The sequence below is a fragment of the Bufo gargarizans genome, chromosome 7 (assembly GCF_014858855.1).
Source record: "Bufo gargarizans isolate SCDJY-AF-19 chromosome 7, ASM1485885v1, whole genome shotgun sequence".
NCBI lineage: Eukaryota > Metazoa > Chordata > Amphibia > Anura > Bufonidae > Bufo > Bufo gargarizans.
Genome location: NC_058086.1, coordinates 151,744,925 through 151,770,148, shown reverse-complemented (window position 1 = coordinate 151,770,148; position 25,224 = coordinate 151,744,925). Strand labels below are relative to the sequence as shown.

The window sequence follows — 25,224 nt, the reverse complement described above, 5'->3', positions numbered from 1 at the left end:
GAACAGATAGTCGTATAGTTTTTCACTAAGGTTTGACCCATAGAGACATGTTCAGCCTATTGTTAAGACAGGCCATAAATATCTGACCATGATTAATCCTGAGAATGGACACCGCAAACCTAAAGACCGAAAGAAGGGGTAGTGAGGAGACCACCTCCAAACAGACATTGATGGCATATCCCATAAAGGTCTCTAATGAGAACAGTTCTTAAACTAAGGGCATTTGGAGACCTGCAATCAGGCCAGCGAGCTTGTACATTGCATGTTTTCCGGTGTCTATAGGCTGCAGAGATGTAGGCCAATTTCCCAGAAGCAGAGGTACAGAAGCAGTTTCAGCAACTACTTGGAGATTTAGAAGATGGCAAAGGCCAACAGCAAATCCCAAAAGACTGCATGCTTAATAGCAGTAATCACGAGGCACTTTACTTCAGGACGAGGTTCTCTTTCTTCTCACTGCCTACTCAGCTGCCATCTGCAACCCACTGCTTGCTTTTGGCTACGTATACTGGTTTGCGACCATTCTGGTATGAGATATGCATAGGGCACAGACCTATGTAACTCCATGTTCACCAGCTATGAATAAGCCCTTTGTAGTCTGAGAGCATCCGCTCTTCTCTCTGTCCCCGACATCTTGATAAAAGGGTTAACAAGTAGGGGACAGGTGGAGAGGGAGTATCACCTTAGGATCTGACTACATAGGACATTTGTAGTCTGTTACCACAGAGACACATAGATCTGCATGACAGCTTTGGACACCCAACTATTTCTATTGCTTCCTTTCTTTTCTCTATTTCAGATGCACTGAAGTAACGCGCTACATCCACCCAGACGGCATTCCTAAATTACCAGCTAAAGGAAGGGCTTTATGAAAGACCTGAGCTTGCATACCCCCCCCCCCCTCATGTCTTATGGCAGAAGAAAACCTTCAAACTAGGATGGGTGTTTTTCTTAGGCTAGATGACCCATGTACCTGCTATGTTCTCATTAACCTGCAGTATTCCGGTCTACTATTGTGGGGTCAAGCGGTGGACACAGAAGCATTACCTTGACATATTTTGCATACATCTGTTCATCTAAAGGAAAACTCTGGACTGTTCTTTCATCTCGTGCATGGAAAGTTCCCAGTTTCACCCACTTATTTGTAGGGTACCTAGAAAGAAACGACACCAAAAGCAAGACAAAATGTATTTATGAAATGGCTAATAAAAGTTAGGCGTCACACTACATACTGGCCTCTGGTATCTTGAACCCCCCCCCCCCCCCCCCCCACCTAAGTTCACTGTGACTAAAAAAAAAAAATTGCCCAAAAACAGGAAATAAAACCAACATACTGTGTCAGTTTCTAGTTTCCTATACGAAACAGGGACTAAATGTGCATGTGCTACCGCTTCCTAATAATCTCTTAATATTACACACGTCTTCCCAGCTTAATAAACCTATCGACTTTATAACTCAGACTAAGTACAGGGAGATTCACGCTAAAGAGGCCCCGAATGTACTGTAATAACTGGCAATCTGACCAAAACAAGGTGCTCCTCAGAATATGGAGCTATGAAACAAGATGGGAAGCCCCCGCAGCAGAGCGATGAGGTAGGAGTCGGACAGCCCTCACTACATTTAGCCTCTTTTTGTGACTTTCAGTGCATACCCCCGTACCTCTTCCCTCGACGACTTCTCATCAGGGTGCTGGTGTACACTATTGAGCAGCACGTCTACATGGTGCGATGTGTACCCAAACAGTTTGTGAATTGTGAGTTAACAAAAGGTTACTTCCAGTAAGATGGGGCAACGTGTAACACATCGGCAAGGAGCAGGGCAGAAATGGAGTCCTTTTTTGAAAGGGGCTTTGGCCACAACCAGACTTCTTCCTTTAGGTTATGCTCAAAGGAAAAAAAAATCTATCAGAACAAGCCTCGCGCTGTGGAAGATTTGAAGGAAAATGTCCAAAGTGAAATTGCTGCTATTCCCCCCCTCCCCCCACCCCCCAATATGCTTGCCAATAGGTTTAGAAAAATTAAGCCCATCATCGAAATGTGTCTGGCAGGAAATGGAGATCACTTCTAGCATCTGATGTAAAGCAATTGTTTACCATAAGTCAAGGTACGTATGGATTTTTTGGATCAGACTGCTTTAGCCTAACGGGAGTTACAACAGAATATTCAAGGTCTCTTTCGAGTGAATCTCCCTGTACAAATGAATATGCAACAATGAGCGGGGTACCGGTCACTAATGGACACCAGGAAGTCCCTCGGAGTAGAAGAGAAGAGCTCATAGTTCGCAATGTCAAGCTGCTTAACTTGGATCGGCTCGCAGAGTTCGATAACAAACCTGGAAAGAAAGTACCCAAAAATGCATCATTTTCACTCAAAAAATAAAATAATGGAACAATTACATCAGATTTACACAATCAAAATCAGCTTTATTCGCCAAACACGACAGTCGATCGTGCTCGGAATTGGGTTAGGCACAGGTACAGGCATAGTATTAGGGGGAGGGGGGGGGGGGTTATGCAATGGGCACCATCAAGGGTGAGGGATTATGGGCGGGAGATGGGGCATGGTGAGTTCAGCAGTCTGACGGCCGTTAGGAAGAAAGTGTTCAGCCTCCTCGATGTCCTTGCAGGGATGGCCTGATACCTGCGGCCGGACTTTAGACGTCTGAAGAGATGATGGCCCGGATGGGAGTGGTCATTGGATGTAATAATGTATAGGCCAATACAAGATGGCAGCGTGCCCATTAATCTTTACTAGGGAAAGCCAAGGCCAGCCATTACTCCACCGTGAAATGGTCACATATATTTTATATAGAATTCCAGACACTAATATAGTATGTTCCAGACATAAGATACGGAATAGCGTGTTACTCACCATATTTTTGTGCTACAAGGATTTAACATGTACAGATCCATGTTTTCAACAAGTATGGCAGATGTGCTCTGAAAAAACAAATGAATGCAATTAAAAACAAGGTAATCTTTTGATACTCTGTTAGGAGTAGTTTATTAGACTGGCGTTTTCGATGCTGGTCTTAATAACCCCTATAGCCGGTGGTGGCACCGGCCTGTACATAACTTAGGCGCCTCCAGCACTTATTTAAATGTAAGCCAGCTTCCTTCACTGGTCTTCATTTAGATCAGGGATGTCCAACTTGCGGCCCTCCAGCTATTGCAAAACTACAACTCCCAGCATGCCTGGACAGCTTATAGCAAGGCATACTGGGGGTTGCAGTTTTGCAACAGCTGGAGGGCCGCTGGTTGAGGATGCCTGATTTAGACCATTTTCTATGCCTAAAACAGGCCTAGAAAATGATGAATGAGACGGCCCTCTCGGCCTGTCCTCGTCCACTTTTTTTTTAGACCTGGCATGAGCGGGAAAAAGTCAGATTGCAGCGCAAATAACCTTAGCGCCGCAATCTGCGCCAGAAATACGCCCAATATAGGCGTATTTCTGGATAATAAATGACCCCCTAACGTGTCTACATTTGGCCACCCAGAGGCAGTGATGGGACCCGCAGCTTTGCAGTGATTTGTTGGCTTGTCATGATACTGCATTTTTGCATTGTCATAAATTAGAGCCCTTAATGAAATTTGCAGAAAGGCATGGATGGACACATTCTACGGGCAAATTCTTCAAGCAAACCACAATGCAAGAAGCTGGCACTCGTACTCCAAAATCCACCCACTTTCATTATTCTTTGTATATACAAAAAAGAAAACCACTTTGTGTGAGAACTGAAAGAATCGTGTATATTACACCTACCTTGGCTTCGGGATTTGCAGAAAGGATCTTTGCCCCACATTCAACAGAAGCATAATTGTTCCTATTCTTTTGGACCTTTACAGTATGTTGCACCCCATTGACTGAAGGATGCATTGACTGGCCTAGAAAGAAATAGTTAAGATTTATTACATTTGTTTTTTTTTTCTCTTCAAAATAGCTTTAGTTCTTTTTTTCTCCGAATACAGAAAAATATGCTTTTTTTGGCTCATTATTATAGACAACCTGTATACCTGATCAATGTTCACTCTGATTTATGAATCAAGTTTGAACATGTCTGTTTATGTAACACAAGCTATATGGTTCTTGAAGCACACACAAAAAAACAACACACAGGAGAGGAGAATATCTTTGGTCTGGTCCCACTGGCGAGCTGTTAGAGGATATCCAGGAATACTAATTGTCTAGCCTCAGAATAGGTCAATGCCTGATCGGTGGGAACCTTGCCACAGTATGGCCTCTTCATAGTATAGCAAGTACGGTACAGTATGCCGTCTGTTTGGTTTTGTTGCTCAGTCCCATTCACTTGAGTAAAACTGCTGCAAAAATTGAACGTAACCAATGGGCTTGATAAGACTGACCATTGGTTACATGGATTGAGAGATGCGGCCCCTTTAAAGGGATTATGCCACGATTGATGTAAAAAGTGAAAGTCAGACATTATATAGGGCATGACAATGCATTCCTAACAAAGCTAGAACCAGCCCTGTACCTGACATGGATCCAGAGATCTCCTCGTTTGTTGCTCTAATGATTTATTTTAGGCTGGGGGGTGTGTCCTTTCTCAGGGGGCGTGTCCTTTCTCCTGTAACTGCCACAGCTTCTAAACAGAAGACAGGGCAGGATGATGATGATGAAGAGCGTCAAATGTGAGCGCCCCTATCTCCTCGTACGGTGGGAGTCTCGGCACTCGGACCACCACCGATCAAAATGACGTATGAGAAACTCGAAGACCCTTTCAAATTATATTCCATGTTAGGCTACTTTCACACTTGCGTTCAGAGCGGATCCGTCTGGTGTCTGCACAGACAGATCTGCTCCTATAATGCAGACGATGGGATCCGTTCAGAACGGATCCGTCTGCATTATAGTTTAGAAAAAATTCTAAGTGTGAAAGTTGCTCAGATGGATCCGTCCAGACTTTCAATGTAAAGTCAAAGGGGACGGATCAGTTTGAAGTTGACACACTATGGCTCAATTTTCAAACGGATCCGTTTGCCTCCGCATGGCCAGGCGGACACCCGAACGCTGCAAGCAGCGTTCGGGTGTCCGCCTGCTGAGCGGAGGCCAAACGGTGCCAGACTGATGCATTCTGAGTGGATCCGCATCCACTCAGAATGCAGTAGGGCCGTACGGATGCGTTCGGGGACGCTTGTGAGAGTCTTCAAACGGAACTCACAAGCGGAGCCCCGAACGCAAGTGTGAAAGTAGCCTTACAAGACAAGCTAGTGATGACACAAAGGAGTTTACTGAAGGGCAGATCCTCGCTCCAGGAGCTAAACATAAAGCTCATATGACTGTCATCCAATGCCACAAATGCCTTTTGTTATTAATATCTGACCTAAAGAAGCTGGGTAACGGCTGCTTGTATGGGAGAAAGTTCTCCAGCCGTCAACAAATTTCTTGTGAAATGGTCAGAAATGGGGGGGGGGGGGGGGGAATACATACCAGTTAAAATGTGTTTTCTGTAAAATTTCCTACACTGGTAAAAAAAAAAAAAAAAATCTAAGGAAGAAATACATACAATGATTATGGGTATATTAAAAATATCTCACACATAGAGCAGCCTGTAGAAAAGACCAAAATGACCTGTCATATAGACAAACCATTGCCACCAGGCTCTAAAGCTAGGAGAGCGGAAAGCTGGAAGGCGGTTGCTATGGCCTCCACTTTGCCTGCTGTAGTTTTACACATGAGGCTTAAAGGGCATCTGTCAGCAGATTTGTACCTAATACAATGGCTGACCTGTTACATGTGCACTTGGCAGCTGAAGGCATCTGTGTTGGTCCCATGTTCATATGTGCCCGCATTACTGAGAAAAATTATGTTTGTACATATGCAAATGAGCCACTAGGAGCAACAGGGGCGTTGTCATTGCAGAGAACTGAGCCTGTTGCTTCTAGAAGCTCATTTGCATATATTAAAACATCATTTTTCTCAGCAATGCGGGCGCATATGAACAAGGGACCAACACAGATTTCTTCATCTGCCAGGAGCACATGCAACAGGTCAGACAGGGTCATAGGTACAAATCTGCCGACAAATGCCCTTTAAAAGGGTTCTCCCATGAAAAATATTCTGCAGTTTTCAAACCAGCACCTGGATCTGAATACTTTTGTAATTGCATGTAATAAAAAAAGTTAGCTTAGCCCCTGAGTTATTCAATAAAATGTATCTGTACAGCGCCACCTGCTGGTTGTTCTTTTTCTTATTTCTTTGACCTGCTCACCGAGATGGCCGCAGGTTCATCCTTCAACTGCCTCCTGAGCGGTGATAGAGCATGGACACGTCCCCTGAGCTGCAGCAGAAAGGACACGTCCCGTGAGCTGTCCGCTTGATATAAATCTAGCAGAGCAATGACTGGGGAGATCTCTGGATCCATGGGGGAGGTGCAGGGCTGGTTCTGGGTTTGTTAGAAAGAGATTGTCATATACTATATGATGTCAGATTTTATTCATTTTTTACATTAATCATGGGTTAACCCCTTTTTGGAACATTTTGTGAAATCTGCAATCTTCACAAAAACTTAGAAAACCGTTCACTTATGATGGAAAGATCTGACTGGCTTGGATGCCACTGCAGAGACTAGCAATTGATTTGCAACCAACTGCACTTATCAAAACCAACTAACATCCTCCTGCGTACATGGGCGGTTCGTTTCTTCCTCCTGGAACAGTTTTTCACCTTGGAAGAGATTATTTGCTTTCTTTTTCTCTAGGGGACGCTGCCTGGCCTGTAAGGGTATGTTCACACGATGGATCCGGAAAATCCACCTTCAAAATTCACTGCGGAATCCACATGTATTGTTTTCCTATGTGTTTTTAGTGTGGTTTTTGACCGTTTAATTTGGCTTTCCAGCGTTTTTTTTTTTTAAAAACAACTGACATTTACTTCAATATAAAACTGCATTTTTAGCTCTCGGTTCTGCAGCCAATACTGTGCAGACATGTACAGATTTTTTTTTAATGCTTCCCATTCATATCAAATGGTAGATTTGTGCGGATTCCACCCCAAGATAGGGTATGCCGATTCTTTTTTCTACGTGGAAAACAGGCAAGTGCTGCTTCCTATTGAATGGGAGGCTATTTTGAGGTGGAAACATGCCAAAAGCAGTGCAAAAACACTGTGTGAACTGGCCCTGAGAATCCCTTCATGAGCTGGCGGTCTCCACATAGAGAAACAGCATCCTCCAGTTTCTCTAACCAAGAAAACCAGGAACCAGCTCTGTACCGACGAGGAGCTAGAACCCAGGAACTGCTCTGTGGACGGGTCTCTTACCGGATTTCCTTAGTCATGTTGCAAGGCTTTTAAATGCCCCCTGCATGTGGGGGAAATTTACTACAACCGTTCACGTCATACACCGGCCATAAACCAAAGTACGCTGGAGAAAGATCTGCCAAATGTATTAAATGGTGCATCCCCCTTAATAAATATGGCAAATCTCTGCCTGTCCTTGCGCCAGAAACTGAAAATCTAGAGCTGCAATTTCTGCTGTAAATTGCACTCAATCTGCAGCGCTAATGCTAGCCCCACCGCCTAACTCTGCACATTTTTCTCTCCAAAAGTGGCAGGCCAAATACGGTGTGCTGCAAGATCTAAAAAAAAAAAAAAATTGTGTAAGACAGAAAACATGCATAAATCATTGATTGAAGGGGGGGGGGGGGGGGGGGGGTGGAATGCTGGGATGCCTACCCCAACTCCTGAAAACTGGTGCCAAAGCAGGAACCCCGTCATTCTATTGTGACTAACAGGTTGTCTCCTCCAATGTATTCTAACGCCATGTTCCGATTTTTTTCTCTTAGCAAAGGCCAGCAGTAACTCGGCTCGGGCTGAGCTGCTGTCACACGTCTCACAGTCCATTACCCGGGGGCAGCGGCAGAATTCTGATTACTGCCATGTGTATGAATGAATAGAGAAAAAGACGGGAACTGAACTGGTTACAGAAACCAGAAAGTATTTCAAAGAACCCAAATTTTTCACAGAGATCGAAACTGTGAAATGTTATTAAGTTCACAACCCGTTTTGCTAAAATGTTAATAAAAAAATAAATCAAATTTCTGGTTAACGAAAAGCCTTCAAATTCTAGGACGCGCGCCTCATCCGCAAGCTCTGGAGGAGAGATTATACTACAAAGGATGGGACTAGACCAGGGTGCTGATCCCAGGATGTCTGGCTGCCTGTGGCCTTTCCAGTCTCTCACATGGATACATTTTATTATAAAGCCAGTCGAACGTGAAAATCTCAGTCTGGCCTTGGGCAGGCGCTTATAAAATCTCGTAGAGGCCGAGTATACGTTTCGTAATTACCAAACTAAAAGCCACTTATTCGACCCATGAGAAGCGTGTTCAGACGGCCTCAGAATTTAGCAAATTTGCATTTTGCACTCCAAACACAACAATTGTACAATTGTCTCCATAAGGCCCCATGCACACGGCCGTTGTTCACAGCCGTGTGCGGGCCGTGGAACCGCGGCCTGGATCCCTCCTGAGAGCAGGAGCGCACGGCGTCACTGGTTGCTATGACGCCGTGCGCTCCCTGCTGCCGGCACAGTACAGTAATACACTGGTACGATCTATACCAGTGTATTACTGTACTGTGCCGGCAGCAGGGAGTGCACGGCGTCATAGCAACCAGTGACGCCGTGCGCTCCTGCTCTCAGGAGGGATCCAGGCCGCGGTTCCACGGCCCGCACACGGCTGTGAACAACGGCCGTGTGCATGGGGCCTAATTTGGATTTTAAATCCGCACCCTATGAACTACGCTGGGAATTCTCACTGAAAACAGTAAGAGGCGGAACACACACTGTTCAGTATAGCGTGTGCACCAAAATTCACACTGAAAATCAGCCATCTGAACAGGCCCTTAGAAATACAAATGCTATACTTCTTCAAATTATGGAGAACATGATAGAAGTGCCCCATTAAAGGATTTGGAGGTAACATCTACTACCAAGAGTGGAAAGCCACCGCAAAGAGCAGCTATCAAAACCAGTCCTGGGCACATGAGCCGCATGCGGCAGATTTGTTTCAGAAATTTCTGCAACTCCAAATCGGTTTCTTACGCGAGAGTGGGATCTGGAAAGGTTTGCAAAAAAATCAGCCACGTGTGAACAGTCCCTAATCCTTCAAGCATTGATGCGACTAGTTTCCCCCCCAACCCCCCTCCCCCATTAACACCACCAAGGAATCCCAGCAGCACCACTACCCCTATCTGGTACGTGTAGCGTTACTGTACGGAGCAAAGGACCACTGCAACTTGAAGGTGATATCTTATTGGAAATCAACGCGTTTCAGGGATACACACTTTCCCTTCAGGTTACAATTAGAATTACAGCCTGCAGCTGCATACACGACCACCTTACAATAGAGTGCAGCCCATCATTGGCACAACGCCATAAGGTGACCGCCCGCCAATTGGGAGGCCTCACATTGTTGCGCCTCCAGTTTCTGTTTCAGTAATCTCTTGCCAGGTTCTTCAAAGTAGACCCTTCAATTTACTGTAACTTGAAATCCCCTTAGTTCTCAACAGAGAAGTGAGGTCTTGCTGACATGAACAGGGCAGAACATTGCCTGAATATATTATACCCGGCACAGGTCCGCAATGCTAAACAGCAAGGGGCGTGCTAGGACACGGTGCACGGCTGCATCAGATTTTCGGTTTGCAAATTGCTATTTTCCCATTTGCGCAGATTTTTTTTTTTTTTTTTTTTTTTTTTTTTTTTATCATCATCATCAATTCCTTCAAGAGGAAGGGCCATTTTCTTCGACATAAGAATAGGATCTGTACTGAGATTACCGGATCAGGCACATGGGTATGTGCATGACCGAGTGACTATGTGCCCATTTTGCACAGATACTGAAGGGGTTTTCTGAGCCCGAGATACTTAAGACCTATCCATGGGAGAAGTCATTAATATCCAGTCAGCGGGGGTCCAATGCCCCCACAGTTTAGCCAGTTCCTATAGCTGCCAGAAAGGCCACTTTGAACAGCGCTCGAGTCACAGATCTCTTAAAATTGTAGTGGTCATGCTGGTTAATGCAGCTCAGCTCCTAGAACAGAGCTTGGGAGACCACGTTAAACACTGAGGGGGTCATTTATCAAACTGGGGTAAAGTAGAACTGGCAAAGCAACCAATCAAATTCCTCCTTTCATTTTGGATAGCTTCTTTGGAAAATGAAAGGAGGAATCTGATTGGTTGCTATGGGCAACTAAGCCAGTTCTTCTTTACACCGGTTTGATAAATGACCTCCTAAATGTTGCACAGGGGAAAGTTCAAACAGTACAGCACCGTGTTGGTGGTAATCACATACTCTTTTCTTTCTCTACTTCCATGACTTGCTTCTTCCATTCATCGAAGGTTGGAATGTCATCCTTTGTGTCCCCAGGAACCACCGGCTCGCCAGTTACTTCTTTGCTGCTGATCATCTAGAATTGACATAGGCATTAGTACACCGCTGTATTCTTCTTCAAAAGGTATAACCAAGCTGATGAGATGCTATATCTTGGACTGTATTCGCCACCATTTGCAGGGCTTCAAGGGGAAAACTTTGATATACAGCACTTCAGATTAAACTAAAAAAATTGAAAGCCGTTTGAGAAAACCACCCAAAATTTGCACTGAAAAGTAGTCTTCTAGGAGGGGATTTCACAAAGAAAACAGGCAGTGGGCATAATATATTGTAGAACTGAAAATCTGTCACTCAAAATTTGGTCTGGATAAAAGGGTGGTCTTCTGGTGAGGTTTCCCCTACTGTATAATGCCTTTTTCTTTATGCATTGTATTTTAGGCCCAAAAAAAATGAACATGGAGCCATGTATGAAGCCTGAAGACCAGTCCCATTGGATGGCTATTAGCCAACGTTCCCCTCCTTTTTACGTAAATGTATATTTTTAATAAGGGAATAATTACTGCTAGACACCAGTAAGGCTGAGGAATGAAGTATAACGCCTGCTGTGCGAGACTGTTGGGCTGCCCCATACACATTAGCTTGGCTACCACTGTGAATGTAATATGCAGAGCCAACTCTAAAGCAGTTGGTCCATCTCATCCTTTGGTGGCAAACCGCTAGTATCGGCCACAAATGTCCGATATTTGCAGGTCCCACCTCTGGCAAATGTGATTTTGAAACTGTGCTTCCCATAAATTTCTTTGGAGTGATCAAAAGAGCCTAGCAAGCATCCTTAACTATTTCCGGAGCTCTCATAAAACTGACTGGGGAATGCCCTGCGCAAGCGCGGCCACACCTCTCCATTCACCTCTATGGGAGTTCCAGAGATAGACGAGTCGGCGCGTGGCTATTTTTGGCAGTCCCATAGAAATGAATGGAGGGAGCCCACGCATGCATAGTGCGCCTTTGCTCTCTTTGGAGGCCCCATTCTTGAGACCTTTGGAACTCACACCTTTCAGACACTGGTGGCATATCCTAGCAATATGCCACCAAAGAGCAAGAAAGGCCAACCCCTTGAGTATGTGTACACACTCCAAGCAGGCCACTGCCTCACCGACGTTCACCACCACTTACCTCTTTATCTAACTCCTGTGAAAAATTGAGAGATAACTTTTGGGTTTCTGCATCCTTTTCTAGACTTGATGCCTTGGCCTCCACGTCAGAAGGAGTCGCTTTCCGTTTTTTGCTTGAAACCGAGATGTTTTCGACATGTTCACTGCCAAAACTAAAAAGGGGTCGATGAAAGAAGAGGGGGAAAAACAAAAGAAAAACAATATATACAAGAAATCTGTTTGCCAATTGTAAACCATGCATGTCTTTGGGAGCGAGCACTGACAGATGTGTACTTCACACAGGAGCAGAAAGCTGTGACACGGCAACAACACGGGACGAACAAATAAATGGATCGCAACAGCTCCCTCGCTGGAACATCAAACATTTCACATGCTCTTATGAATTACTGGACGTCATTTCCATTGTTCATCACATATTTGCATCAATTAAACTAAAAGCAAAATGTGCAGCAGCAAAAGCATAAAGGAAAAGGCGTGAAAAAAGGCAAAAAGGTGATGTTCTGACACTAAAGACCCTGCCTAAAACCTATGGCTAATTTAAAAGGGAACCGGTCAAATATACCGCCACCCTACTGTTCTAAAAGATTGGAAATTGCTGTTGAAAGTTATAAAGTAGCACTCTGGGACAGCGCCCACGTCAGGAGTAGTCAAGAAGTCCTGAGGCATTCGCTGCATGCGCAGATGAAGTTGGCGCCAGCACACCCCACTTCACTGCGCATGCGCCAGCTGGGCAGAATAAGGCTCTCCCCTAAAAGTATGAAAGCAGAAATCTACTGTTACAGTAAAGCTTTCCTGGGAGCCTTTCAGGGGCACTTGAGCTTTGATGTCTTTCATGCATAGACCATATGCAAATGTACAGGCGCAAAGAATTAAAAATGCAAGCAAAGCAGGCGAGCCATTGGATGCTGCGGAGGCTTAGTAGCGGATGAAGAGTTACCTTTTCCTGGTTTCGTTTTGGAATTTTTTGCTTTAAGAAGCACAACCTACTTCAGTACTCACCTTGGTGGACTGATAAAGGATGGCTCGCTCTGAGGGGGAACCTCTACTGCCCCCCCAATCTCACAGTCAGGTTCTGACTGTTCAGTTTCACTAGAGCTGACTACAGGGAGAGGAACACTGGACGCTTCTATCGCACTGAAGGGAGAGAAACAACATCCTTTTTACCCAGGGGAAATTGGGAGAGTAAAATGCTTACCATGCAAAAACCATTATGGACATTTAAGGTGGCTAGGGGGCCAGAAAAAAGATAGAAGAGCATAAGGCGGCACACCAGATCGATTCCTACACGGACTAAATGTGGAATTGCATTTTCTGAAAACTTTTCACATCATATAGACATGTTATTAGTTATGATTAGTGGGAATCTGGCTGCCGAGACCCGCACCGAGCGCCAAAACGAAGGGGCTGAGCACTGTCTCCTCTAGCATACACGTGTAGCCCATCGGCTTGTATTGCTCCTTTCCCATCCACCCACATTTTTAGTGCATGTTAAAACTTTAATACTTTGGGGCACATTTATCAAGACCAGCGTTTTAGTCGCCGGTCTTAATAAAGCACCTGCGCTGGATCGCCAAAGTTATGTACAGGCACAGGGCTCTCCATAACTCCTGTGCATCTATCGCTGCTTCTAAGTCTCTGAGCGGTCTTACATTTAGACAGTTTTCTACGCCTATAACAGATGGTCGGGAAGAGCAGGAGATTATGAATAACCAGGACTCTTCTCAGGTAGATTTGACTCTTTTCAAGGCCTGGGCTGCAATGATTATGATGCTGGTTCTCAGCAACCACTTACTTTAGCTCATAAGTGAAACACGGCTGACATCAGCATTTCTGTCACTATTTTATGCTGCCCTCAGTGAGGTCAGTATAAAGTTTACGACCGGTTCCCTTAAAGTTTTAACATGCAGTAAAAATTATGGTAAATGAGAAAAGGGGCGATACAAGCCCGTGGGCTACACATGTATGCTCGAAGGAACCAATACCACCCAACCCCCCTGCCCCCATTTATCTTGGTGAAATTATCAGAACACTGTCTCTAGTCACTAGCTGAAGAAGACTCTACTGAGGACAGCCTCAATGACCTTCTACAAGCTAGTCTTCAGACAGCGAGGAGAGACAGACCGAGCACTTCTGCCCCTTTGTTTCTGCTATCAGTGGGGGGTCTCAGCACTCAGACCCCACTGATCAAACTATGTCACGGGTTTTCTAAAATGTAGTTACACTTTAAGAGGCAGAAATGTTGAAGACGTTTGTTTCAATGATAGTTGAGGTTTCAGGAGATTTAGAAATTTGCAACGCAATGACCTCGTAGCATGGAGCTGCGCAGAGCATGACCACTCTGACATAAGCTGCCCATAGACATCAGAGTCAAGCCTGCAGTAATGGCCAGGTATCAAGCAGGCGTCAGTCAGAAGGGATTTTATTTTTTTTGTCCCTTGGCTGGTGCCGTCCTGGGCACGTCTTCCAGTGACGAATAACCATTTGGTAAGGTGAGGGTGCAAACAAACTCGCTTACGTTGGAGGGGCCAAATCCATACGTCTGGGGGTGGGTAGGTAGAGGGACAACTGTTACCATCAGGCTTTCCTCTGATATTTATGGGCAGCTTAAAAGGACTTTGTTTAAAGGGCTAAGCAAAGTAAAAGCCATTCTATAAAAATGTGCTGCATAGCCAATGCCAAGGATAGCAGGTAGCACTACTTTTTTCCCCATCATAATGGAACACCACTGACGAAAAAGATTGACCACGCTATAAGCAGTTGGGTTGTTGCAAACATTTTGTAATGTGCTTTTCTCACAGGGACTCAAAGTGCAGGGATAGCTGACCAGGGCAACTCCCTGGGAAGACAGCGGCTGCCATAAAGGTGCTCGATGCCAACCCATAATATGGTCAATTTTGTAGGAAGCCAATTTGCTTATTTATATATTTTTGGAGTGTGGGAGAAAACTGAAGTAAAACCCACGCAAACACGGGGAGAACATACAAACTCCATGCAGATGTTGTGCCTGATCAGATTCAAACTCTGGTCCACTGAGCCACCGTACTTATTCTGGAAAGCATGACACCGATGTGAACAGGGCCTAAATGCAACTTGAAAGGGGCTTTCCGGGATTTGTTGAACTGATAACTTACATTCAGGATAGGTCATGAGAATCTGATTGGAGGGGTCTGACACCAGAGACCCCTGACGATCAGCCGTTTGAGAAGGCACCGATGCTCACAGCAGTGCTGCGGCTTTCTTTCTGCTCACTAAGCACAGCGCCGTACATTGTATAGCAGCTGGGCTTTGTATTGCGGTTCAGCCCCATTCACTTCAATAGGGCTGAGATGCACCTAGGCCATGTGACCAATAAAGGTGACGTCACTCAGCCCAAGAGCTACTGTGAGCGTCCCTGCTTTCTCAAACAGATGATCGGAGGGGTTCCTGGGTATCGGACGCCAACCGATTAGATACTGGTGACCTATCCAGAGTATAGGTCATCCGTTTAAAAAAAAAAAAAATTGGAAAACCCTTTTAAGTAGCCATTTTTTTGCTGTTCAATACAATACTAATGAGTAGAGTTGAGCGAATTACTTTATGGAATCCATATCGTAATGCAATGCCGGCATACATTTTGCATGCCGTCATAATACAACTGCACGGCCAGCAGAACGGAACCCTCAGAGCTGGCCATACACTTGTATTATGCGGCATGCCGGCATTTAATTACGTTATGGATTATGTGAGAACGGAATCAATTATGTAATTCACTTAAACCCCGAACCTGAACCTGCCAAAAGACAGGTTCACTCATCTCTTCCGATATTGGAGATATTAACACGGATGAAAGCCTTGTTCAACATTTGGGCTTATCGCTCCAATTTACAAGAAAACAATGAAGCAACTTTGCATGTAGTCTTGTTTAAAAAGATCTTAAAGTTTTGTGTATACAGCTTTTAAGCAAGTCTATGTGTCTCCATTAGGGCTGCAGGTATCGACTATTTTTTTTAATCGAGTATTCTATCCAACGATTAAATAGAGTACTCAAATAACAAAAAACTAAAAAGAACATTTTCTTTATAAAAGCTCATCAGCCCCCCCGCCAGTGCCATCACTATTGTTTGGATAGAAACGTACAAAGAATAAAACAACTTGGACAACCCCTTTAAGCCATGCCGCTTTCCACCAAAGTCACACCCCTTTCCGTTAAGATACACGACTTTTCGGAAGAGGCGTAAAACGTGTTGTAAAGTGTCAAACACTTGACAAATGCACGCCAAAGCACGTACACCAGTACGCGTACAAAACTGCACAAAAAACTGGGGCATTTTTAATAGTGAACCTGCCTATATGTAATTGGATTCTGAATTCCCTTCCATTTGCCCCCTTTTCACATGAGTAGGGAAGCACATGAATTTAAGATTTGACTACACAAAGTTTGCTTGTACTCTGCTACTATGGTGCCACATCAGTCCCACATAGTTGCTGTAGACACAGAACAGTAGAGCAATTTTTTTAACTTGATAAAGCTGGTCCATTTATGTTCGAAACACTGGAGCATTGAAGAAGGAAAAAAAAAGACTCCAGGCTTTAAAGGATATGTATACTTTCAGGATTTTAATTTTTTATGTATTTTAGCATTTTGGACAAAAAAAAAAAAAAAAACATTTTTCAATTGGTGTTTATTAAAAATATTCAGTTCTGTCACAAAGGGTTAACAGTTTGTCTTGTTTTCACTTTGAGCCTATCAGCTAATAAACCTTCTCTCTAAATTACTAAAAGGTCATAAACACTTATTTAAGGCACATTCTTATTAGTAAGATAAGGATTGAGCTTTAACGAGTTTTTATAATGTCAGAGAGCAGAGATAAGGAGCAGTCAGTTGAGCTGCCTGATGGAACACCGCAAAATACAGATCATGCTACTAGAGAATATCAAGTCTGTACAGAGAAAGGGCCTCACTAATTTTAATAAAGACCAATTGAAAAAGTGATTTTTAGATCAAAAGTACAATGCAATAATAAAAAAAATGCCCCCAAAAACAACAACGTATGACTACCAGGAGCCACAAGCTATACATCGCACGGTTGCGATATAGTTTTTTTCTGTTACGGTGTTAACCGCATAGGAATTTTTTTTTCATATTTTAATAGTTTACATACCGTCATGCCCGAAAAAGTGTGATGTTTATTTCTTATTGTTTGTAAATTTTATTATATGTAAAATTGGGAAAGGGAGCGATTTAAACTAAGTATTTTGGTGGGGGTTTTTTTTACTTTTTTTTTTTATACATTTACTATTAGCCCCTTTAGGGGCTAGAACCCTTGTCCTATTCACCCTACTAGAGCTCTATTAGGGTGAATAGGACTTCACACTCTCCCTGCTGCATACAGCAGCAGGGAGATTACCATGGCAGCCAGGGCTTCAGTAGCGTCCTGGCTGCCATGGTAACAGATCGGAGCCCCAGGATTACACTGCTGTGGCTCTGATCGGAACTGCCACCAATGAAAAGGGGGGAGGGGACCCTGTGGCCAATGACACTAATACTTGGGGGGGGGGGGGGCAAGGTGCCACCAATGAATGTAATTAACACACCTGAGGGGTTAATTTCCGCGGTTTGCAGGGTATGTGATCCCGGCACCTGCTGCCTCCTATACTTGAATTAATTACATTCATTGGTGGTGCAGTGGCCACAGCCGCTCCCCTCCTCCTCCCTGCTATCTCCCCATTGGTGGCACCGGCAGCCGCGTCACAGTGGAGAGGGAGGGACTCCTTCTCCACTGTGCTAGTGAAGAGAACATGGTAGGCGCTGAGAGCGGCGCATGCCATGTTCTCCATTAGGCTGCGCAGCTGCTTCCCATCTCCACCGCAAGAGCCGCACTTGAAGCGGTAAAGAGCCGCGGGTTGGCCACCCCTGCACTATGGAGTAAAAGGCACAGATGAAGCACTACAGCCACTGCTCATCCAGACAGGGGCACACAACATGTATTGCACAGTCACCTGGTGCAAAGTACCAGAATCAGAAGGTCACAGAACAAGACACTAAACTGAGAACCAATTTCTGAGACTCAAATGAAACATAAAACGAAAGGGAAAATATATGAAGAAAAAAAAAAAACGGCAATCAGTATGCTCCATGGAGCCAGGCGAACCGTAGAAGCAGCCAATGAGCCACATCCCTTCCTGTTGAACAAAGGGGTTTGGGCTATTTTGGTATCTGGAGCCAGAGGTGGCAGGCCAGTGACAAGCTCATGTGAAATAAATAATAAGACGGGGAAACTTGGCACACCCTAGGTACAAGAAAGCATTAAGATACATATACAAGTGGGCAATATTACTAAATAAGTACAGCACAGCGAGAACTGCACAGCTTACTCCTTTCCAGCGATTGGCTGCAGCAGTCACATGTCCTTGCTGAGAGAGAGCAAGAAGTATATTGTCAATCCCGCTTCCTCTGTTGGATCGCCAGGTGTCTCTGGGCACAGCAGAGCTGCTGGATCTTAGCGAACCCACATCAGCTCTGCCAGTGACTGTTGTCACCATAGGGCCGTTTTCCCTGCTCCTATGGAGACCCCAGCTACAGTGGAAAAGTGTAAAAAAAGAAAATGACACCTTATCCGAAATACGGGTCAAAACTATATAAAATATAAATAAAATAAAAAAAATCTAAAATAAAATACAAAGGGGAAAAAATGCCCATGCAACTGAAACAGTCACCATAGCGGACCCATTTATACGACCAATAGAGTTTATTTAATTTTTATAATTTATTTCCATGCCAACTCACAGATTTAGGCTACTTTCACACACTTTCCACACTTGAGGATCTCAATGCCGGAATTAAACGTTCAGTTTTTTTTTTTTGCACATCAGGGTGCATCTGTTCCGTTAGGATGCGGTTGTGTGGAATCAAAACGGGGGAAAAAACGCATCAGTCACTAAATGCATTGAGTCAATGGGTGACTGATCATTTTTTTTTTTTTTTAGGCTCCTAAAAAACCGGGTCACCATTGATTTACATTGTTTTGAGTGCCAGATCCGTTTTTTTCCCCGGTTTAGAACTGGAAAAGAACAACGCAAGTGTGAAAGTAGCCTTAAAGAACACAATTAAAGGGCTTCTGTCAGCCCACTAAACAGTTTTTGTTTTTTTGGGTTATAATAATCCCTATACTGCGAGCTCTGCATACATAAGCTAAATATTCCTTTTGGTTCAGTAGAATTTGATAAAAAGCTATTTTTATAATATGTAAATTACCTTGCTACCAGCAAGTAGGGCGGCTACTTGCTGGTAGCAGCCGCATGCTCCGATCCTAATGACGCCCCCTCCGCATTGTGATTGACAGGGCCAGGGAACGGAATCATTCTCTGCTGGCCCTGTTTGAATTCCAAATCTCGCGCCTGCGCCGTACCAGTCTTTAATCGGCGCAGGCACACCGAGAGGCGGCCGCTCCATCCTCAATGCGCCTGCGCCGGGTGTAGATGTGCGCCTGCGCCGATTAAAGACAGGTACGGCGCAGGCACGAGATTTGGAATTCAAACAGGGCCAGCAGAGAATGATTCCGTTCCCTGGTCCTGTCAATCACAATGCGGAGGGGGCGTCATTAGGAGTAGCCGCCCTACTTGCTGGTAGCAAGGTAATTTACATATTATAAAAATAGCTTTTTATCAAATTCTACTGAACCAAAAGGAATATTTAGCTTATGTATGCAGAGCTCGCAGTATAGGGATTATTATTAAACAAAACAAAAAACGGTTTAGTGGGCTGACAGAAGCCCTTTAAATTTGTTTCTATTAAATTTTATTTATTTAGCAGTTTTCCTAAATAAAAGAAAATAAATGTCTAAAAATTTGTATACAGTCCCACTGGTAGCAGGGGGACCAGCCATAACAACACATCATGTGTTGCCACAGGGCAGCCACCATATTACATGGCTAGGCTGCAGATGACCAAGGTCAGGGAGTAGCCTTAGGTTATTTACACACTAGCGCTAAAATGTTCCGGCAGAGGACGTGATAAACCGGAACAGCCTGCTTGAACATTTTAGCCTTAGCTGGTTGCAACAACCCTTTTAACCAGAAAAACCATGCTATTCCTTGAATCCACGTGTGAGTCTTTTTTTGAGCACTGGCTTAAATGTATACCGTAGTTAAGCTACTTTGCAAATCCATTGCATTCCTCACCTTGTACTTTGCCTAAGGCCTCTTTCACACAACCGTTTTTTTTTTCCGTTTTGCGGGCCGTTTTTTGCGTTCCGTATACGGTACCATTCATTTCAATGGTTCCGCAAAAAAAACGGAATGTGTTCCGTATGCATTCCGTTTCCGTATTTCCGTTTTTCCGTTCCGTTGAAAGATAGAACATGTCCTATATTTGGCCGCAAATCACGTTCCGTGGCTCCATTAAAGTCTATGGGTCCGCAAAAAAACGGAATGCATACGGAAATGCATCCGTATGTCTTCCGTATCCGTTCCGTTTTTTGCGGAACCATCTATTGAAAATGTTATGCCCAGCCCAATTTTTTATATGAAATTACTGTATACTGTATTTGCCATATGGAAAAACGGAACGGAACAACGGAACGGAAACGGAACCACAACGGAAGCAAAAAACGGAACAACGGATCCGTGAAAAACGGACCGCAAAACACTGAAATGGACATACTGTCGTGTGAAAGAGGCCTAAGTAACACTCACAATTCTGCAGGCTAAAAATCCCAGCAGTGTGTGCAAGGTTGAATTCACACTGCTTGCAGTCTCCCATTGCTGTATGGACAGGGAAAGCTCCCATAGCTGTTCTTTAGTTACACGGAAGGGTGCAGTCTACCACACGGTGACATGTTACTACAAACACTGCGCTTTCAGGCTAATGCTCCAGAGCTGTATACTCAATACTGCAGGCATTCCCCGCAGGCCATCTACGTAGTTATCTGATGTAGGAAAAACTGACTCGCTACATTAAAGGGTCACTGACTTTACAAGACTTTTGACATGTCAGAGAGATATCAAAAGTTGCGATCGGTGGGGATCCGAGTGTGGAGTCCTCCACCAATCCCTACAAGGAGGCGAGTAAAGCAGACGCATAATACGCTCTCAGTTATCGCTGCACGAGCTCAATGGAAGTCTATGGGTCTGTCTAGAATATTTACTACTATAACATTACTGTTAACTACCAATACATTTATATTGCTCTGCAAAACCACTTATTACCAAATATTTCAGTAGTAAAGTATTTTTTTCTAGTCTGAATATTCTTTTTAGTTAAGAATGGGAATACAGAACAGGCAAAACAAAAATCAGACGACGTGCCGGCAAAAATACAAGGGAGTAAAATACAGGCAGGCTTACTCAGGCAGTGGGTCTGGAGGGATCTCCGAGGTCGAGGAACTGGAAATGTTCTCAACAGCTGTAGCCAGGTTCATAGTGGCTTTCTCCACATTATTAGTGTCAATGTCACCAAGGGGTACATCAAGTACCTGCTCCGTATTTTTACCCTGCAGAAAAAAAAAAAAAAAAAAATCATACTTCACTATACAGTCACATTACAAAGGGGGAAAAAAAATATATATATACAAAAAATACACAGTTGTAATGAAAACAGATGGACAAATTAACCATCAGGCTACATAAGGCATCGTCTACTTATGCTTTACAAACAAAGGCTTACAGGTCCTTAAAGTGGTTTCTAGGAAAAGCCAACCGACCAGTCAAGGGCAAAATCCTCACGAATGATGGCAGTGAATGCAGTCAGCCATGTGTGGCTTCTCTGCATTTAAAGGGCTTGTCCCATCTGGAACATTTATGGCCTGAAACAATTAACTAAAGGGGTGATATAGAAGTTTGTATCTATCATGTATTGTGCCTTGCAAAAGTATTCACCGCTCCTTGACTTTTTTCGTATTTTGTTACATTACAATTTTATGTGATGATCAGAACACAATAGTCCAAGTTGGTGAAGTGAAATGAGAGAAATATATAAATAAAACAATGGTTTAGAAATAGAAAACTGGCATGTGCGTATGTATTCACCCCCTTTGTTAGGAAGCCCATAAAAAGCTCTGGTGCAACCAATTACCTTCAGAAGTCACATAATTGGTGAAATGATGTCCACCTGTGTGCAATCTAAGTGTCACATGATCTGTCATTACATATACACACACCTTTTATTGAAAGGCCCCAAAGGCTGCAACACCTGAGAAAGAGGCATCACTAACTAAACACTGCCATGAAGACCAAGGAACTCTCCAAACAAGTAAGGGACAATGTTGTTGAGAAGTACAAGTCAGGGTTAGGTTATAAAAAAAAAAAATATCCAAATCTTTGATGATCCCCAGGATCTATCATAACCAAATGGTAGGAACATGGCACAACAGCAAACCTGTCCAGAGACGGCCGCCCACCAAAACTCATGGACCAGGCAAGGAGGGCATTAATCAGAGAGGCAGCACAGAGACCTAAGGTAACCCTGGAGGAGCTGAGTTCCACAGCATGGACTAGAGTATCTGTACATAGGATGACAATAAGCCGTACGCTCCATAGAGTTGGGCTTTATGGCAGAGTGGCCAGAAGAAAGCCATTACTTTCAGCTAAAAACAAAAAGGCATGTTGTGAGTTTGCGAAAAGGCATGTGGGAGACTCCCAAAATGTATGGAGGAAGATGCTGTGGTCTGATGACACTAAAATTGAACTTTTCAGCCAAAGAAAACACTACGTCTGGTGCAAACCCAACACCTCACATCATCCAAAGAACACCATCCCCACAGAGACACATGGTGGTGGCAGCATCACACTGTGGGGATGGGACTGGAAAACTGGTCAGAGTTGAGGGAAAGATGGATGGTGCTAAATACAGGGATATTCTTCAGCAAAACCTGTACCACTCTGTGCGTGATTTGAGGCAAGGACGGAGGTCCACCTTCCAGCAGGACAATGACCCCAAACACACTGCTAAAGCAACACTTGACTGGTTTAAGGGGAAACATGTAAATGTGTTGGAATGGCCGAGTCACAGCCCAGATCTCAATCCAATAGAAAATCTGTGGTCAGACAAAGATTGCTGTTCACAAGCGCAAACCATCCAACTTGAAGGAGCTGGAGCAGTTTTGCAAGGAGGAATGGGCGAAAATCCCAGTGGTAAGAAGTGGCAAGCTCACAGACTTATCCAAAGCGACTTGGAGCTGTGATTGCCGCAAAAGGTGGCTCTACAAAGTATTGACTTTAGGGGGGTGAATAGTTATGCACATTTACTTTTTCTGTTATTTTGTCCTATTAGTTGTTTGCTTCAATCACAATAAAAAAAAAAAACAACATCTTCAAAGTTGTCGGCATGTTCTGTAAATTAAATGATGCAAATCCTCAAACAATCCATGTCATTTCTATATTGTGAGGCACCAAAACACAAAAAAAAGAGTCAAGGGGGTGAATACTTTTCAAGGCACTGTATGTGTAAAGGAGAGCTTAAAAAAACAAAAACCTTATTGGAATCTCTGATTAAAATATCAGTTTCAAATGGCTGTCAGCCTCTTTCATATATAGCTGTGGGGAAACTTCACATAACCACCAAACCCACTATCACACTCTATTCTGAACGGGTGTAGGTTGGTGGCTTATTTTTATATAGTTCCCACTTCTGAGGGCAAGGGACACTCGGCACACCTGACCAATATATATGCAAACATCAGCCCTTGCCCACTAATGATCCCCCTCTAACTCTGTGCTCACTTGAACCAATGGCAGCATAGGTTTGCTACTGAAATCAAGTGTTGCCCTGCGTCCAGTCCCTATTTACATAGCCCTCAGTACAAGTAGGCTACATGTGTAATACTATGCACATGCTCGACAGGCGCTCCAATCAAAGGGTGACATGGGCACCCGATTCATGATTAGGGTCCATTCAAACGTCCATATGAGTTTTGCGGATCAGCAAAACACTGACACCGGCAATGTGCCTTTCGCATTTTTCCGGACCGCACATCGCCAGCACTCTCATAGAAAAATACCTTTGTTGTCCGCAACTGCGGACCAGAATAGGACATGTTCTATTTTTTTGTGGAACGGAAGTGCGGACAGCACATTCCGGCCCCATTTAAAATTAATGGGTACGCGCCTGTTCCGCAAAATTGCGGAACGAATGCGGATCCATTTTGCAGTTGTGTGAATGGACCCTTAGTGGGAGTGTCAGCAGACCCGCCACACTAATCAGGCACTTATAACCCATGCAGTAGGTAGATAAGCTGTCATTCTGGGGCAAACCCCTTCAACTGATGGGAAACTGACAAAAATTTAATTACCTTCTCATCTTGAGCACAATCTAATGTGGCATCTTCTGCCGCTTGACCAGATGATACAGATTCTGCTGCTTCTAAAATCTTAGGCGGCTCCTTTTCCTCCTGTGTCATTCAGAACACAAAGAATGTGAAGTTTTAAAAAGCATTCAACACAAGTTCAAATTTCCCTTAAAAAAGGTATATTTTTTCTTCTAGACAGCAAAGAGTTTTAAAGGGCTTCTCCAAGACTGAAGTATTCCCAGCACCCCTGCTGCAGCTCAGGTGGCAGAAATAGGCGGCGGCACTGCACACTACAGTAGCCAACAGGAGGCAGAGCTATGTCGTGCTGGACATAAGGGACACCCAAGGCCAGGGCTGCGGACACTTTCTGCAGCACGTCTAATTGATCAAGCTACAGGTCACAGTAGTGATCGGAGCTGGATGCAATGTTGTGCACTGCATCCGTCACTCAACTGCACCAGTTTACAGCAAGTGCAGGTGAAGCGTATAAAAATCTGGCGCTTCACCTATCCTTGCAGAGAAGCTGTGGCAATTCGTGGTAAACGGTTGCAATTGCCAGCGCCATACTGCAGCCACACAGCTGCTATGCAAAACGTGTCACAGACAAGGATCCGTAGCAAAATACGGAATGCACACGGAGGTCATCACACTGAGGGTCACAGTCACATCAGTCTAAAGCAGGCATGTCCAAACTGCGGCCCTCCAGCTGTTGCAAAACTACAACTCCCAGCATGCTCTAATAGCTGTAAGCTATCCAGGCATGCTGGGAGTTGTAGTTTGGGAACAGCTGGAGGGCCGCAGTTTGGACATGCCTGGTCTAAAGGGTGCGTGAGAACTCCTTCCGGGCAGTTGTGTCTAAACAGTATTCCCACGCTGAAGGGCATTAGGCTCCATGTGGGACTCTACAATCCTGTATTCCAACACTGCGGGACAGGACAGATTCTTGTCTGCATGCAGGTCAGTCAACACGGTCAGCTCTCCAAATACCGGTCAGGGTGACATTACGAAACCGTTTACAGTTTAGTCATATCCCGAGAGTCAAGGACAAACCACTGCTTAGTCCAGCGATGCGAGATCTGCTGCCCTGGACCAAGCATAAGCAGTAACCGTCCTCACCAATGATCAGACAGGAGGTCTCACCACTTTCATAAGAGGATGAAGTTCCTGGCCATCCTCCATGCTGGATTTAGATGTCCTCTGCACGTACCTCTTTCTTTGGGGCCTCATCTTCACTTATTGCGCTCTCGCTGTTCTCCGTGACTTGCTCTGCAGAAAGAACCGGGTCCTCAGTGCAGAACACATGGTGGGATGGAAGCCTGAAAGAGAAGCACAAAACCAAAACTAAGAGAGTAGCTACATACAACAGAACGCAAGTTATTCACCTTCAATAACTCTGGAGTCTGTCACTAATTTACACATATTATTCCACCGCACTGTAGGCGCC

At 44.3% G+C, this 25,224-nt stretch overlaps 1 protein-coding gene across 3 annotated transcripts in view; it reads right to left on the bottom strand.

The window, feature by feature from the left end:
• SUCO (SUN domain containing ossification factor) overlaps window positions 1-25,224 on the bottom strand; it is a 91,966-nt gene that overhangs the window by 44,466 nt on the left and 22,276 nt on the right. For 2 of the 3 annotated variants that reach the window (XM_044300557.1, XM_044300558.1), the window contains exons 2-11: window positions 24,988-25,096; window positions 23,784-23,882; window positions 20,842-20,987; window positions 12,517-12,651; window positions 11,519-11,669; window positions 10,307-10,421; window positions 3,759-3,880; window positions 2,868-2,935; window positions 2,221-2,328; window positions 1,045-1,150 (exon numbers count right to left, since the gene is read on the bottom strand). In XM_044300557.1, coding sequence (XP_044156492.1) covers window positions 1,045-1,150; window positions 2,221-2,328; window positions 2,868-2,935; window positions 3,759-3,880; window positions 10,307-10,421; window positions 11,519-11,669; window positions 12,517-12,651; window positions 20,842-20,987; window positions 23,784-23,882; window positions 24,988-25,096 — 1,159 coding nt within the window. The remainder of the gene's footprint in view (window positions 1-1,044; window positions 1,151-2,220; window positions 2,329-2,867; window positions 2,936-3,758; window positions 3,881-10,306; window positions 10,422-11,518; window positions 11,670-12,516; window positions 12,652-20,841; window positions 20,988-23,783; window positions 23,883-24,987; window positions 25,097-25,224) is intronic. The other variant, XM_044300559.1, reaches the window with a different exon arrangement.